At 47.3% G+C, this 18,280-nt stretch overlaps 1 protein-coding gene across 1 annotated transcript; it reads left to right on the top strand.

Annotated features, from left to right (window-relative positions):
- Positions 1 to 7,328: 7,328 nt before the first annotated feature.
- KCNS2 (potassium voltage-gated channel modifier subfamily S member 2) lies at positions 7,329 to 17,620 on the top strand. Its single transcript, XM_055704413.1, has 2 exons — positions 7,329 to 7,562; positions 8,226 to 17,620. The coding sequence occupies exon 2, from the start codon at positions 8,263 to 8,265 to the stop codon at positions 9,694 to 9,696; it is 1,434 nt and encodes a 477-aa protein (XP_055560388.1). The 5' UTR covers positions 7,329 to 7,562; positions 8,226 to 8,262; the 3' UTR covers positions 9,697 to 17,620.
- Positions 17,621 to 18,280: the final 660 nt, after the last annotated feature.

The following is an 18,280-nucleotide window of genomic DNA, read 5'->3' as shown; positions in this document are numbered from 1 at the left end:
ATTTCATATTTAAGAAGCTGAGACCTGTGTTTAGGAGGCAGGAGCCAGTAACTTCTGAATCTGCGCTAAGCTGTACAAGTATTGGGAAGCAGAAAGGGCTGGAGCCCCTTGATGGTCCTCTGTGGTTAGAGCTGGGTCTTAACAATGTTAGCTCCCCAAAACTGTTCCACTCAAACCCGTATGACCTCAGCCAAAGGTTCAGTAGAGCTTTCTCTCAAACTAGAATATGGCCGCAGACACCAGACACTACAGCATCAAGCTGTTTGGGCAGCCAGTGAGAGGTGGCGGTGGCAACTCAGAAATGGAAAGCAGATAGTTCATCTTCTGCTCCCTCCCTGCAGAAACACCTTTGGGAGGTGCAGAGAACATTGCTGGTATGCCTGCCTTCCATTTCCTTTGCTTATTTGTTTTATCTCATTCATTGATCTAGCTGGCTGTTAAGATTTTCAGATGTAAAATACATCTGGGCCAATGAAATGTAACATTCTCTTATGCTCCCCTAATTTTTCTTAAGGTTAAGTAAAGATGCTTATGATTCCAAGCTCCACCTTGGCCCACTGCAGACTAGCCTCATGCTGTCTGGATGTTGGCCATGAAACGATCGGTCCACCTTTGCCAATACCCCTAGTGACAAGGCTGGGCAGCAAAAGGCAATGGCAGGCTGCCTGGCGGTACCCTTCTGCAGAGCACTCTCAGGCTGCACCTGAGACGGGCCAGGCAGAGCAGAGAGCGTGCTGGGGAGGTCTGTGCTAACAGGGTGTGAAGGGCTGTAAGACAAGTATCATAGCAAGGTGTACGCTGTGTGGTGTGACTATATGGACGAGAAGAGCTGGGTGCCCACCAGAAACTCATCCAAAGAGTTGAGGGGGAAGTCACTGGATTAAAAAATTGTGTTTGGCAGAAGAAGCAGTCTCTTCCAGCTGTTATCAGCACAATTTCCATGTTGTTGCTGTTTGTTTGTAACACAGGATTTAGCTAAGGGTCTCCTAACTCCAAACTCCCCCTGAAAAAGTCAGGAAGCACCAAGAAAGAAGGAGATAATACTGATCCTTGTGTCAGGCAATGGTGACAACAGCAGAGCTGTCCCATCATTACAACACTGAACAATCCTGACTTGAAGTTTACTAACCTGTGCAAATATGCCACTCCAGGAAGTTAGGACAGTGTGTGAGCATGGGTCACCTAGCCTGAGAGGCTTCTCCTGCCCTTCTGCATGGTGGTTTCATAATCAAAATCAGTTTTCCTCCCAGACTGAAATAGATGTAAGTTAGGAGGGGGTTTCTCATATTCATGCTTTTTGAGTAAAATGTTTCCAAGTAGGGACTGCTTTTCCTGCTTGAGTTCAACTTGGTTTTTTTTCATTTAAGATGAAGATCCCTGTGTCACAGATATATAAATCTATGCAAACAAGAAATTATCTTCATTATTCTTTTTAGAATAAGGGGCCTAGTTTAGCTTTGGGTGAGCCTTTTCTCACTTGCATAGAGCAAGTAGCATTTCCCTCATCTTTAAAAGTGTACAGAAGAAAAATGGAGACAAAACATGCTGCACCATCTAAGCATGAGGCATGTTCCCAGCAAGAGCAAATCAGCTGAGAATATATCAAATCTGTGGATCTGCCCAGAGGAGCGATGCTGTCCTGGATTTCCCATGGCTTTGTTTTCCAGATAGACGGAAGCGTGAGAAGGGTAAGGGAAGAAACACATGGGAAGGTTCCAAATGCAAATGAAATAGCCTTCAAATGCTCCAAGTCAGCTGACTGACAGCACAGAAGTAGGGTTTTTAGCCCCAGTTTAAAATCAATAGCTATAATCTGGATGCAAGCAAGATCTTTCTCCCCATCTCCATTTAGGCAAATATCAAAGAGGTCACGCCCACTGCTGACTGCATCAGTGCTGCTGGGAAAGTGACCCCTGAGTCATCTTACATCCAAAACTTCAGCTCTGAAACCCGTTCTTTCCCATTGCTGATTGCTACTGGCAATACTTACTCCTGCAGCTCAGCTTTCGCGTTGTGTTCACCCAAAGGGAATATAGTTTCAGACTCGATGTAATCGAAATCAGTGTAGCAGAGCTGATCAAGAAGGTCACTTCAAAAGCACAATCCCAATCCAAAGTGAAACGCTGATGTAAACGTAGTCACTGCAGGCTCCTCTTAATATGTTGTCAGAGGCGTCTGTAGGTGTGGTTCATTTAACCCATCTCAGACATTAGTTTTTAGTAGGGGACAGAAGGCTGAAATTCTACGATCTATACTAAAAGAAAATTACAATTATCTAATGATCCTTTCTTGCCTTGCACTCCATGATTTCGGGATATGGTGATTTAATTAAAGAAGACAATGCTCCCCACAGGACTTGCAAAAGCAAATATTATCGTATGTCCCTCATAGTCAAGAATCATCAGGTGGAGCAGGCACAACAGTGACTAAGCATGTCATCTCACAACAAAAGGCATAATACCGCAGAGGCATCACAGTACAATTTCATTGCTCATGTAATCAGTGTGCTGCAAAAGATCAGTATTTGTCACTCTGTTGAGGTGCTGTCAGCCAAAATGAAATGTTCCATTCATGTTTGGTTTCTTTAGCTGCCAAATGGCCTTTCTGTGATCCACTGGAGTTCCACTCTGTCACAGTGGAGGTCTGTTTTCAGGCATTGCTATCACTGCCTTGTAAACTTCTAGCTTAATAAAGCATTTGGCTCTCCTCCCTCACCAGTTTTATACTGCAAACGCCACAAGAGCCTGCGCAAAGCCTTTGCCTCCTAAGAAAAGCAGGCATGTCAGTCTGGGCATTTACAGAAAGAGCAGCAGATTCATAAACAAATGGCATTTCTTTTCTGCCTGTGGTTACGGGAGGTTTGAGAACAGCTGAGAAATCCTCCAGTGGGGCTAATCTCAGCTTTCTTTAAACTTCCAGGTAGAAAAAGCTGGCCATACACTACCAGTGACTAAATATCATGAGAATGGCTACCTTGCTGATATGAGGGGGTAAGAACAAAGTGCATTTATAACAGTCCCTCCTCTTTAATATTCTCTCTCATACATGGCGTTCTGTCAAATTCAGGCTGTACTCAGATCTTTTGGTTAAATATCCAGAGAGGGACATAGCCTTTATGAATTAATTTAAATCCGTTTTCAACTTATTCATTCTTTCAGACTTGGTAATATTCTGCAACAGTCCTTTTCCAGTACTTAAATGAGCATTACGTGCAAAACTATTTTTATTTCTTTTAAACATATGCACCAATTGGCTGCAGTCAATAGCTGTGGCAGTAGGAATGCCGTCACTAATGCTTCGCTTCCAGCCTCCTGTGAGGCTTTGCAAGGAAAAAGAGATCATATCTATCATCTTAAACTAACACAGACTCCAGAATTTTCTATCTGGAGCAAAAGGGAATGGTCAACAAGAATGTACATTTGAATCCGGCTCCAGGGCCAAAGGAAGACCTTCCAGCAAGGATTAAATTCAGACTGGTTCCACCTTCAGCCTAATAGGTGGCTGTGTCCCCAAGTCCAAAGTGAATCTATCCACCATTAAGTGGAAGTGCCAATAAAACCACTGACTTAAGCCCCATATCTTCCTTTAGACCCTATTCAATATGTCATTAACGCTGTAGAAGTAGTAGCAGTCATAGCAGTTTCACTTCTCCCAAAGCTGACAATGCATCTAAGATACCAGTGTATCATGCCTGGGTCATGTTCTCATCACCATTAAACTCACTGTGGGGTAGCGCAGCAGCTGTACCGGTGGGGCAGCCAACAGGGACCAGACAGGAGATGTTGTCTGAGGACATGGCTTCTCAGGCGGCAGCTTCCTACACCAAGTTGGTTGCTAGTGTAGCAGCAATTTCCACATTCCCTCACAGTTCGGGTCACCACAAGCCCACAGCAGGGTGTACAGTCAAACACACCACAGTTAGTATGTCCCCAGACCCAGACTGGCACCCTGACCGGCACCTGTACATGCCCCATGCTTCTACACAGCGCTGGCACCTTCTCATATTCCTTAAATAACATGGTACCACGTATACCAGTAAAACAAGCCCTGTCTCTCTCACGCAGTCTCAGAGTCAACAGCTATAACCAGAAGGCCCAAAGTTAGTTGAGCTTTTGTAACCGTGCCCCATGGCGACACGAGTCACTCACTTATCTCCCTACTCCAACAGGCAATTCTTTCACGCTTCCTTACATTCCCATCCCAGCCCCACCTCAACATTTCTCTTGCATTCTCCCCAGTCTAAGAAGCATCCACAGGGCAGTAAAGTGTTGCTTTATGTTTATTTTATTTATTATTAGTGCATCCCAAAATTTGCTCTTATCTGATCCATCACAAGCTCATTTTGTGCAAAAATGACATATCTGATTCCTTCTGACATATCAAAGCAGACCTTTTCCCTTTGATTCCACCAGTGATAGCATGTCCACAGCAATTCATCCTGTACTTACTGCTGAGAAAGGCGAAAGCACTAGGTGGTCAGCAACTGACCTGCTTGTGTGTCTGTGGAGCAGAATGCATGCCTTGCAGAAACATCGAGATGGATTTTGGATAACTGTCTCGGGTGCTGGAAGCATTTTAGCCTTATTAGCAAAATGCTCCGGCTGAGGCAATTAGCCCTAATTACAGGAGCAGTTATATTAGACTAGGGGGAGTTAAATCCTTACGCAGTTATATTACTTTGCTGTTTATCTCCAATACCTCTGCATAAATTTCACTGTGCCTTTTAACAAGAAAATACAGGTTAGAAAAGTGACCAGTGATTTTTCCACAGTAAAGATAAGAACAGAGGTGGATAAATGGGTATGAGGGTGCCTATGATCCTTTTTCTTAGCCAAGTGGCTTAGAAAGCAAGAACAATGTATAAAAGCTTGGAAATGCTCTAAACGTATCTCCACTTAGTTTCTTCCAAAGCAGCACTAGGGGAAAAGTATCTAATTTAAGAATAAGAAAGAAAAGTAATGAAAAAAAAATTTACAGATTTGCTAAAGATATTTCACTATGTTTAAAGCCCCCACTAGATACCTAGGAGAGCACAGAGCTGGTGAAAACACAGAGACATCACTTGAATGCACTACCAGCAGCAGCTCACTATTCCTTGCAACGTTACTGAGGGATATGATTTATTGTTGTTTTCCGAAAGTGGGAAATCACAGCAGAGAAGTTTTGTGATTTACCCAAGCCCTGTGGAACGTGGTGGGGCATCCAACTCAGAAATCCCAACGTGGTGGTTCCCAGTCCTGTGTCCTGCCATGCTTTGCCTCAGGCATTAAAAGACAATATAATTAGAGCTCCCCAGTGAGTGATTCACCAGCAGAGCCCCAAGAGGAGGAGGCTGTCGCAAACTAACTTAATAACTGCCACTGGGAAGCAGGAGAGCTGCCTCTCTGGAGATGAGAAGTCGTTGTTACAGGGAATCGTACAGGTCACCACTGCACCTGTGAAACCTCCTCCCTGCTATCTTCAGTCTCTGTCTCCTGTGTGCCCCTTCCCAGGAGGGGAAGAGCTGGAGGGACTGAACCGAGAGGCGGCGGCACTTTCCCTGGCTGGGAGGGCAGCCTATGGTGCATAATTTGGTGTGGATTCTATGTCTCCTGAGACACCACTGGACATGCAGTGAAGCACACTGGGACCCAGAGCCCTGACTCGGGGCACCTGTAGCAGGGGGAGCACTGTAGGGGGAAGACAAGGAAGGAAGCACTCACCAGCAGGAGAGCAAAGCAAGAGCAAGCACCACCCAAGAAAAGGCAAGCAGGGGCATCATCTGTAGCACACTTGACGCACGGATCTTCTGAAGCACCCCTGGGGGGCTGAGGGCACTATAGGTCCATGCAGACTGCTGTGAGAGTGTCCCCAGAGGTCTGGGGACTCCGGCCATAGAATGCACCAGCATCAGTGGGACATGGTGGGGTGATCACAACACCCCAGGTAGGGAAGATGAGCAGGCTTTTGGAGACCCAGCCACCGGCATGCACCAGGGCTTCACTTGCCCCACTCCACATGTGTGCTCACTTACCTGGCCTCTGACAGGGCTGTCTTCAGTACTGGGGGTTCCTTGTAAACAGGGCTGGTGTGCTGTTGGAGTTGGGATGTATAACCTCTCTCCACCTTCAACGGTTTAAGGAACAAGCCAAAGGTGACGCACAGGGCTGGAGTGCTTGGGGCTCTGCCAGGGCTGGGGAAAACAAGCGCAGAGGCTTCATCCCCCTGCATCTCCACGGGCGACAATCCATTTCCAGGAGCTGGACTCCAGATGCGTGGGATCATGAGTGAGAGGCGTCACGAGTCAGCTGGCAGGAGGCGATGCGGGTTTGCCCAGCGCAAAGCACCTGCCGGGGAGCACCTGTGCCCTGCACCACCGGCCCCCTGCCCAGGGTGGGCCTGGCGCACCGGGCTGCTGCGCGCCGGGACAGCCGCCGCTCCCCACAGCCGAGGCCGGGCTTCTCCCCGGGGAACCTCTGCCTCATGCTGGGGCTCAGCGGGAGGAGGGAGGTGTCCCCACAGCCGCGGGGGGCTGCCACCGGTGACCGTGCCACCAGGCCTTACGCCACATGCCCGCCGGGCCAGGAGGCCAGGCCGCCGTCACGGGTCTGTCAGGGCCGCCCGCCCGCTGTCGCCGGGTCGGCTGCAGGGGGGTCCCGGCCGGCGGCTGAGGGGCGGCGGGCAGCCCCCACGCGCGGCCCCGCTTCCCTCGGGCAGCACCTGGCTCTGGCGGGTGCCCCCTTCTTCCACACCCAGCCCCCGCACGGACCTGCCCGGGCACCGCAGCCTGGGGGCCGCGGCGGGACCAGCCCGCGACGGGGGGTGGAGGGGGTGGGGGTTGGGGGCCGCCCCCGGCCCCTGCCCGGGCTCCAGCGGCGACGGGGCGGGGGGCACAGGGGCAGGGGGTGAGGGGCGGCGGGTGGGCGTCCCCGCGCCTCGGCAGCGCGCCCGCGGGTGCCCGGAGCCAGCGCGGGCGGGCTGGGCGCCCCCCCCCCCGTCCCCCCCCGGGGAAGTTGTGCCGCCCGGAGCCGGCGTGAGGCAGGAGCGGGGGGAGGAAACCCGAGTTTGCGGCGCCGCTGCCGTCCCCGCGCACCGGCGCTGCGCGGGGGCAGGAGCGAGAGCGAGCGAGCGGAGGCACCGCCGGCGCACCGGCTCCCGGGCCGCCCCTCCTCAGCCGGGCAGCGCGGCCGCCAGCCCCCGCCAGCCCGCCCGCCCGCCCGCCGCGCTGCCGTCCCGCGGCGGCGGCGGCGGCCCCGATCGCTCGCCCGGCGGGGTCGGCCCGTGGGGAAGGGGGGAGCGGCGGGGGCGGGCGGCAGGCCGCGGGGGTCGTCGCCATGACGGGCGCGCGTGCCACCGCCTCCCGCCGCTGAGCGGGGCGGCGCGCGGCCGCTGTCCCTTCAGCACCGCGCGGCCGGTGGGGCCGCCCGCCCCGCCACCGGCACCGGCACCGGCACCGGCACCGGCACTCCCTCCGGCAGCGGCAGCGAGGCGAGCCCTGGCGGCCCCCGCGGGCGGCGGCGATGGCGGGCCGGGGCAGGGGGCAGCAGGGCGCGCCGGCGGGGGGCCGCGGCCGCTGAGAGCAGGTACGGCGGGCGCGGCGCGGCGGGGCGCGGCGGGGCGGGGCGGCTCCCCCGCGGCGGGGACCGAGCGGGGCGGGCGGCGGCGACGCCCCCGGGGCTGAGCGGGGCCCCGGGCGGGGGCGGCGGCGGCGGCGCGGGGCTCGGGCCCCTGAGGCGCGACTGGGCGAGCGGGGCCCCGGGCGGCGGGACCGGTGCGGGTCCTCGTCTGGCGGGGCCGGGGCACAGCGGGAGAGAGGGGCAGGATCCGCGCGAACCCGGTCGCACAAAGGCCGTGAGTAACGGCGGGGCCGGGGCGGGGGTGTGTGCGGGGGCTGGAGGGGGGTGTCGTAGGAGCGACAGCCGCAGCCCAGGTGAAGGGTACGGGGAGGGGCGGGAGCCTGCAGCGGGAACAAAGCAGCCGCCCTCGGCGCCTGAGGTGGGAGAAAGAGAGGGGGGAAAGGGGGAAACGAGAGAAAAAGGGGGACAGGGAAAGAAAGAAAGAAGGAAGGAAGGGAAGGAAGAGAAAGAAAAAGCAGGAAAGAGAAAGAAAAAATAATGAAAGAAAGAAAAAGAGAGAGAGAGAAAGAAAAAGAAAGAATGAAAGAAAAAGCAGGCAAGCAAGCATCAATAGGTGAACATGCTGCAGGTGTGCTCATTCTGCCCATTTTCTGTGCAATTGCATCCTAGGTTTTCATTCCCTGTACACCTTTGGAAGGAGCTCACTATGACAGGGCAGAGTCTGAAGGCTTTATCTGAGGCGAATTTTGAAGACAATGAGATCAGCATCAACGTTGGAGGCTTTAAGAAAAAGATGAGATCCAACACATTATTAAGGTTCCCTGAGACAAGGCTGGGCAAACTGCTGAGCTGCCACTCAAAGGAGTCGATACTGGAGCTCTGCGACGACTATGATGACACCAAGAATGAATTCTATTTTGACAGGAACCCCGAGCTCTTTCCTTACGTGCTACATTTTTATAACACCGGCAAGCTCCATGTGATGGGTGAACTCTGCGTGTTTTCTTTCAGCCAGGAGATTGAATACTGGGGAATCAATGAATTCTTTATAGACTCCTGCTGCAGTTACAGCTACCATGGGAGGAAAATGGAGCCAGACCAAGAGAAATGGGAGGAACAAAGTGACCAGGAAAGTACCACATCTTCTTTTGACGAGATTTTGGCGTTCTACAATGATGCCTCTAAATTTGACAAACAACCCTTTGGAAACATCAGGAGGCAGCTCTGGCTTGCCTTGGATAATCCTGGGTACTCGGTCTTAAGTCGAATCTTCAGTGTCCTTTCAATAATGGTGGTGCTGGGCTCCATCGTGACCATGTGCCTGAACAGCCTCCCAGACTTTCAGATTGTTGACAGCAACGGGAACACCGAGGAAGATCCTCGCTTTGAGATCGTGGAACATTTTGGTATTGCATGGTTCACTTTTGAACTGGTGGCGAGATTTGCAGTAGCTCCTGACTTTTTAAAATTTTTCAAGCATGCCCTGAATTTGATTGACCTAATGTCTATCCTTCCATTTTATATTACCTTAATTGTCAACCTGGTGGTGGAAAGTAGTCCGACTTTAGCAAATTTAGGCAGGGTTGCACAAGTCCTGAGACTCATGAGGATCTTTCGCATCTTAAAGCTTGCTAGACACTCCACAGGTCTCAGGTCTCTTGGAGCCACCTTGAAGTACAGCTACAGAGAGGTGGGGCTTCTTTTACTTTACCTCTCTGTTGGCATCTCCATTTTCTCGGTAGTGGCTTACACCATTGAGAAAGAAGAGAATGAGGGGTTAGCCACTATCCCTGCTTGTTGGTGGTGGGCTACTGTTAGCATGACCACAGTTGGCTACGGAGATGTTGTGCCAGGGAGCACTGCTGGCAAGTTGACAGCATCTGCATGCATCCTAGCCGGTATCCTAGTGGTAGTGCTTCCCATTACACTGATCTTCAATAAATTCTCCCACTTTTATAGGCGTCAGAAGCAGTTAGAGAGTGCCATGAGAAGCTGTGATTTTGGTGACGGCATGAAAGAAGTTCCATCAGTCAACTTAAGGGACTACTATGCTTATAAAGTTAAATCCCTTATGGCCAGTCTTACTAATATGAGCAGGAGCACCCCCAGTGAGCTCAGCCTGAACGATTCACTGCATTAGTGTACAAGTTTGACAGCAGTTTGCATGAGAGCTATCAAGAGCTACGTTTATAAGTGTTTTCCTATTTGTCTTCTTTTTTCTTAGAGGATAGTGTTGCTGACACTGCACTAACTTTGCACTTCAGAAACTAAAGAAGTTTCTATTACAAGTTGACAGTTTGCACATTTTCATCCTGTTGCATAGGTACTAAATGCTGACTTTTCCATACAAATGTTACCACTTCCATCACATTAGTGCTAGTGGTATAGTGATGATCTGTTACTTTGTGCATTTCCTCCTCGTCTGAGCAGAGGAATGAGCGTACCCAAGTGAAATAAAAATTCTCAGCTGTGACACAAGTAATGAAAAAAATCAACTATCACCTATGCTGGTATCTGTCCTAGGACTTCCCACGCATTTTACAACAGTTCAAAACAATCACCTGTGAATCACTGACTTGGGAACACTCTTCCCCATCTTTCTGACCGGTAATTCTGTCACATGTCTGAAAACACCTCTGCGCTTCACATTTTAATGGAAGTTTGTTTACTCTTGAACACGTGTGTTAAAAACTGGGTGTTCTTGTTCTGAAATGTTATGTATAGTAATATTCTTCAGAATCTTCTATGCATAGACTTACCTCTGCTTCCCAGATTAGGTCAATTCTGAGCCGTCTGAAGAAGCCCACCCCTCATTTTAAGATAGCGATGTGTTCAAAGACTACATTTCCACAAGTGACTCTAGGTATGGAGGCCCATGAAGACATCTCAGGTTCCCATTTCCAGAAGTGATCTGCAAACAGCTTGGTTCCAGTGAAGCTGAAGATACGCTGTACTTCAGTCCATCAAAATGGTTCTGAGATTAGACACACAAAAACGTGGGTTTTCAACAATTAGAAGCTCCAATGAAAAACTTGGATTTGTTTAATGAAGCAAAATATTCCCACATGAACAGTACAGGCAGCATTTTAGGAACTGGCATTCATATGCTGCAAAAAGACTAATTATAAAGATGCCATATGTGATGCCGAGATATAAAATCTAATTTTATCAGGAAAGCTTGAAAGCAAGTGCTGATGGCAGACAATTTCATTAAGCTTTCTGCCAAGGAAATTCTAAGGGGAAAAAAAAACCCACCCTGTAAGTCACATTTTCCCTCAGAAAAGAACTCACAACTTACAGCTAAGGAAGAGCATAAGGGCCTAAGAAAGGAACAGATAAAGAAAAAAGAGCTTAATACTGCACTCACTGTGGGCAGATCCTCCTACCTGCTTCTGTGACGCAGTCAATTTAAATCCTTTCAAGGTCTGGCCTGTACTTTTTTTTTTTTTTTTTTAAAAGAAGACGTGTTAGCAGATCATCTAGATCTTCAAGAGTAATCATGAGTCTGCATAACATTGTTTGAGTGCTCAGTCTTTTCCCTTATGCAGTTGTACAGAGATCAAACACTTGCAGCCAACAGGTAGAAGCCGCTGCTTCCCTCTCTTTATACTTCCAGGGACCTGTGTTATAAAACGAACTACTGGCACTCGGTGGGCAGAACAGCATTTCTCTTCAGATCCTGCTGCTTTTCCATCCCATATATTACATACAATGTTCCAGTTAGTTATTTTTGTTTGTTTGTTTTACTTGTGAAGACTAGAGAGGTTCAGAAAATAAATTCAAACTAGTTAAAAGCTAAAATAATAAAGCTATAATTGCCATGTTTGGAAGCCTGTGTTTGTATACCACAACAAGGAGTGGCCCAACTGGCAGAATAAAGCAAAGATGGTACAAATGGGTAATTTCCATTTTTAGGCTATTAGAGGCTGCTGTCTGGTCTGGAACTTTTGTCAGTGTTGCTGTAACAGCTCCACTTAAAACCAGAAAGCTGAGCACTCCAGGATCAGACTCCTGGTTTGCCCACTGATCTATCACAGAATACACAGTGTAAAATAACTTACCCACACACACTCCCACCATTTCCTTTGAATACCCTCCTCTCACGTCAGTTAGCAGTTGATGTAGGTCATGAAGTGTAAGGGAAGCTGGTCCTTTCTAACCTTACCAAATAAAACTCTTGGAGATTTCAGCATACCCTCCACAAATTCCAAAGTCAATAGCCAAGATATTACCTGCTGTCCTTGAAAATCGAAGGGCCATATACATGGCCCTGAAGGTAGACCTGGATAACCCAAAACAGGTGTCCAAACTTGAAACATTTTGCTGAGGTTTTCACTTCTGGAGGGCTGGTTCAAGTTCTCTGCTGGGTCACAGGCACAAATTCAATAGTCTTATCCCTGATTCGTATTGCATGTCTGTGAACTATCACACACCTACAAACGCCCACCCAAAACATGGCACAGCACTAGGTTGCCTGTTGAATTGAAATACCATGAAAGGAATAAGGGAAGGAAGAGCTGGGCTTGCATAGCACAAACACTCCGGTCGGGTTACATGCTGCAAGGGTGGCAAACCCTCCCTCTGATGTCAAGGACACTGCAAGTTCTCGCTAGGTCTGTCGGCTGGGGGCCTTCAGAGCACTCGGCTCCAAGCTGTGGTTTTATCTCAGTTTCACAAGCAGTAGATTCACAGAGTTGAAAACCAATGACTTTCAGGGCAGTTATTTGAAGAGACCTGTAAACTTGCCAAAGAGTCACAAATCCCCTCAGCTGTTGCTAGTTTAGCATTGCAAAGGTTGGATCCAAACTTTGCAACACATCATTTCAATAACCTACAGCTTATCTTATGTTCTAGATTTATTATTATTCGTAGGGCTGATGCTCTGTCATTTCTGCAAATATTGAATGGAACGTATCCAAATTGCATTTTACTAAAGAAAATGAAATACCCCAAGGAATTATGACTTTTATTGTACTGGTTGAAAGGAATTTTCATTATTGCTTTTTTATATAAGTGCTTTGGATCAAAGACACTAAATAAATAACATACTGAAATTTAATATGTTCTCATTATCATGACAATGACTTTACACAGTACACAGGAATTCCCTTCATAAACTTAACTAATTCCATGTTAAAAGCAGTCAGATTTTTGCTCCCCTCTCCTCCAGAAGAGCATTCCAGAGCTGTGCTGCTCTCCAAGGCTTGTGCAATTTTTAGCATAATTTTACTAATGGCTGCTTTATATCGGTGTTTTTCTCATGCCACCACTGTTCTTTAGCTTAAATATATTCATTTTCCTCTTAGTGTTTGCATGCACGGTGTATTTATAGACAGCAACCATGTGCCCTTACATGCTTATTTTCACAGGATTATACCTGCCAAGCTTCCTTTTAGTTTTCATTTTGGCAAGTCGTGTTCCACTGACCATCCTACGGGGTGTAGCCTTTTTTTCTGCATTACTTCTGCTTAGGTTTAATTTGTTTGAGCCAGCATTGTGCAGTATTGGATCGCTTTGTGCAGCAGTTTTAATATTTGCTTATGACTAATAGAATTTTTCACTGAGGAGGATAACAATTGTTCCGATTTAAGTAGTGCTGTTGTCCTAGCTCCCCCGAAATATCTAGGTAAGGAAGAATGAGGCACACCCTTCCTGCCATTTTATGAAGTTCTAGGGCTCAGTCCAATAAGCTGAGAATCCTCATCTCTAATTAAATAAAAATGACACAATGTTTACACTTTGAAGGAAAGATTCAATCTCTCCAATGCCTCAATGAGGAGAAGCGGTGGTGTACTTTTTGAGTAGTCAGTACTTTTGCCAGACTTCTTCAACCACTGTTTAGTAAGAGCAGGGCACCTTCACTTCTGTAAAACAGCAGGTCAGAAATGAAGGATTAGAGGGACTAATTGGCCAATTGCTCCACTGTCTGAAACTTGGAAATTGTGGTCAGAAATCTGCTTACTGTGGATGTGCAGTTTAATGAAGAACATTGCACTTGGCACATGCTGCTCCTTCCTTGGGACAGTCACCTTCTTGGCACCAGCGACAATGCTGTGCCTACTCTCTTTTGGCTGAAAGTTTTGAATTGCCTAAATAAGGATTATGTAATATTTCAAAAGAGGCAACTTACTTTATTGCCAGAAATAAACTGTTAGAGAATCTTGATTTCTAGTACTATTTCTAGGCTATTATGAGAGTTGGAGATGTCCTTGAGAAGCAATATGTTACATTATTTTCCTGAGATGTAAAATCTATATATAGATTGTGATTAAGCTTTTTATGTATGTTCAGATTCTGTAACATTGCCTGGTTTATTATTCACTTACTTTCATCAGTTGCTAATTCTCTCTTTCCCTGCAGACTACTTTATCCATTTTGAAAGCAGACTGGTTTTTGCTACATGAGCTACTTCACACTGCAAACTTAAAAACAAAGAACTTTGCATTTAATTTTCCACTTTAATACCTCCGGTATTTGTACCTTTTTGTACAGAATTTATGAGACTGCAGGGAACTACTGTATCTGGTGCTCTTTGTACTGCGTTTCTTGTCCCAGCAGCGTGTAACACACTCAAGAACTCGGCTTTGTGCCACAAAATGGAAATTAAATGCATTTAAAAGTATCTTTCACCAGGGATTAAGAACCGATTTAAATTTCAGGATAATCTGCGTATATATTATAATCAAAGAGAAACCTGGATCTCATTGTGAAGTTAGGGGGGTTTTAAACATACAGATCAGGCTAGATTTCTGTTTTTAGAAATACTCTTAATTCGTGGTTGTGGTGAGGGAAAACTCATTTTTCAGTTGAACAAATAGCGCAAGCTTCTTGTTCTCTACCTCACAGATTAGGGACTAAGCAGCATACCAATAGGACTTGTAGGTGCTAAATCAACTTGACATGACCTTTCATCTCTTCCCAAACTACCCCCATCCTTAGAGGCCCCAGCTGTGCACATACAAGCAGCAGAAAGTCCCTGGAGTAACTTCTCTTTCTGTGCTAGTTATCCATTTCCTCTCACAATACCCCTGACTTTAATCTACCTTTGACGGTACTTTCAAACAACATTCAACCCACAGTCACCACTCATATCCCTTGGTGAGGTGTTGTGCCAGAACTATTCTTTTCTCATCATGTTCTTTTTTTTTTTTTTCCCCTCCAGTTTATGCACCTGGTTTCCCATTAAGTTACACTAGAAATTAGTTTGATCTCCTGTAACTTATTTTCAAGTCACCCACTACTTAGGAAGGGCTAGAAGAATATTCCCATCCAGTTTCTGAAGCATCTTTTACTGATTCTGCCTTTTTCCTTAAAAAAAAAACAAAACCAAAACAAAAGAAAGGAAAAAAAAAAGAAGAAAAATAAGACAATGCTTCTCACCTTCGAATAATTTCCTGAGTTAACAATGGAACAATAGGCAACAACGGGCATTACGTTATTCAAAGCAACAGTTCTCTGCTTAGTTGTTTCAGAGACAGCCGTAATGTCTGTGCCTTCAGAGCAATCACTGAAGTTGTTAAGAAACATCCCCCTCATTAAGGATTGTGGATCTCTTCACCTCTCATATATAAAATCATGGGTTGTCAACTGGACCAGGCAACCTCCAGTCTAGAAAGTGTTTCCCAAGACAGCATGACACTGCTGGCAAAGGTCTGGCTCTGGTATTTATTTCTCCTGCTAGTACAGAGGATGGAGAATAGTCTCGCAGGTGTTGAGACTCAAACTGACCTCCCACTGGACACTGCAGAAATTTGTTTCCCTGACATCGCCTCACCCTTTACACACAACCCTAAATCATGCAAGTCCTCGCTTGGATAAATGCATATGGCTGGCTATAGGAGGCAGTGGCACAAATCCAACTCTTCAGCTTCACAGAAGTGTAAAAGAAACATCAGCACCTCCCACTCTTTTTTCCCTTTCAGGGTACCAACGGGGTTTGGCTTCTCACTGATCCCTGTTCAGAAATAAACAGGGCTACATTTTTTGGCGATCAGACGAAGTCTGCTATAAATCAGCCAATTTCTTTTATACATCTAAAGCACCCTAAAAGAGCTGCCCACTTTCAGATGCACAGCCCAACATCTGCTTTTTGTCACCACCTGCGCAGGTGCTCTGTGTGGTGCACAAGTCTGTGCGGTTCTGAGAAGACTATTCCACTGATTGCACTGTCGACCTTCAAAGAAAACTTTTAATCACATTTGGAAAATGAGTGGTACTCAAACATTGCGGTTTGCTTACCAGCAGCCACTGCTCTGCCCATCTCAAGTCCCGTACCTCTTGCTTCACCCTCTCTGTTTGACATGTCCTGACGTGGCTATTCCTGCAGCCCCCATGACATGTGATGACCAGGTGACGTGCTAGAGGTGTAACACCGCAAAGCGAGTGGCTGGAGTTCCTGATTTAGGAATGTTAATCCCACCAACTTTCAGTGGAAATCAGCATTTTAAATTACTATGCTATTTTTGAAATTTATGTTCACTCCCATCCTAGGAAACATTCTGCACATCGACACCCTAGTACAGCCCCTTTAATGACCAGCTATTTAATTACCAAGTAAACTCTAATTTATTTCTATTGCACTGGTGCCTAAGCACTCCAGATCATGAGCTAGCACCTCTGTATGTTAGGTTTTTCCAAGTATGGCAAAAGATAACACATCATAAACATGGTTTACTTTTGGGGAAAATCTGTTCTTTATGTTGTTCCTTCCTTCATTCTTTCCATCCCAAGGCACAGCTTCCAACTGTTGCGGTTAGCATGATCCTGTTTTAACATTTTGAGCCCTACCCTGAAAACCCAGAGGAAGAAGCCCTGGATGTATTTTTCTCTGGTGAAATGGCTCTCGGTGTTCCCTGTGGGAGCACAGCTCTAAAGAAAACAGCTGAAACCTGGAAAGAGGCTGGTGCCACTTGCAAGCACCTACAGGAAGAGTGGGTCACCCCCACCCGCCTCCCCCTCTCTTGCAGTGTCAGCAGAGAGGCAAGGCAGGTCCCCACAACTGGAACACCTCAACTGGCCAAAGGCAGGATGTAGCTCCTCCTCAGACTCTTTCGTGTTCAGCCTGGCAGGTGAGCTACCAGGTTTGACAGTTGTTTTTTGCATGGGAATGCTCAGCTGCAGTACTGGAAGTGCTTTATAAATACAGGGGAATTTTGCTTATGCTTTTGGTGGCAAAAATGCACCAATCCTTCCTTAAACTTCCGTTAGTGAGAGCAGCCCTGCCCCCAACTCTTGTGTTCCCCAAGCACACTGGAACTGTACTGGAGCTCCCACCAGTGCTGCCAGGGCAGTGCTGGAGAGCACAAAGGACACCTCCTCATGCGAGCTCTTACACAGCACTGACACATCCACTAGCACACAAAAATACAAATGTGCTGCCTCACACTTGGCAGAAGCCTCAAAGCACTGAAACCATTTAACACGCCAGGAGATGGGAGTCATGCTGGGAACAGGAGGTTGCAGGTGTTTCTAGGTGCATTTGATTTTCTTAAGAATCCCTTTAGATTCAGAGAGAGGTCAGTCTAGGCGTGCCAAGAATATGGAAGAAAAAGGCTTTGACAGACAGTTAATGTTTCCTGAAACAAGGTACGCGACAGCTTTTCATCCTGAGAAAGCACAAATAGAAAAGCAAAATGCACCTCTCCATCCTGCTGGAGAAGGTGAGAAAAAAGCCATGGTGAATGAAAGATTAGTCTGCTTGGGTTCTGGGCTTTTTATGAAACATTGATCCTGTATAGTCCAGAATAGAAGACAAATATGCCTGAACAGAAAGCAAAGCTGCAGCTGGAAGAGTGTTCAGATTCTTTCCTTGCAAAGTGCACAGGACAGCCACGTCTGGCGTGGTTTCATTTAGAGATCTGGACCAAACATCAGAGACCAGCTTCCCAAAGCTTAGATTCCCACATTCTTAAGCACAGCCAGGGGTGTTGGGCATACCCTGCCCTCGCTCGGGGCAGCAGCAGGGAGCTCTACACACAAGGTGGGCAGCCTCGCGGTACTTTGGGGAGTAAGGCCACGCAGCTTCGGTCACTTGCTGTGAGGGGGGAACACAGCAGATGTTTGGGTCTGCAGCACGGTGCCCACCCGGCCCTGGGCAGCCTCAGGACAGAAGCTGGAAGACGGCTCAGGAACGCAGCAGTGATCTCTTCTTCAACAGGACTGGATTGTCACTCCTCATTCTAGAGCAACGAGCTGAACTAAACACTTCAGCATCTGTCTACAAAGTAAAATATTAGTCAGACACTTTGCAACTAAGACTTCCTCCTACTTTAGCTGCAAGATACGACCTAACTGTTGTGGGTTTTGTGGAGGCAGTAACTGAAGATAAGTGCTATGAGATGTATAAAAACTGTGTCAGTGGATGGGCTGAATAAATCAGCGTTAACTACACTTAAAAGGCTTCAAACTGATACCCACTCCTGGAAGAAATCTGCATTAATTGCAAGGATGTGGGGCTACTGTATTGCTGGTCCTATGATCCTAGAAATTCTCAATTCCTTATTTATCTCAATAATTACATACTTGGGTTTAAACATCTGGGTGTCAGCACAAGAGTCATAATTACACTAACTAGGAGAAATAGGTTTATCAAATTTAATACAACACTATTGACATCAATTTCAGCCACGGTACGTTGTGGAATATAAGCAGCCCTGAAAGCTAAGATATTTCTAGAAAAGCTGAGTAGTCAGTGGTGGATGCGCTTCCTTAATAGGGTGATGGGT

The sequence above is a fragment of the Falco cherrug genome, chromosome 3, assembly GCF_023634085.1.
Source record: "Falco cherrug isolate bFalChe1 chromosome 3, bFalChe1.pri, whole genome shotgun sequence".
Classification (NCBI taxonomy): Eukaryota; Metazoa; Chordata; class Aves; order Falconiformes; family Falconidae; genus Falco; species Falco cherrug.
Note: the sequence above shows the minus strand (reverse complement) of the source record. Positions and strands in the feature narration are given on the sequence as shown.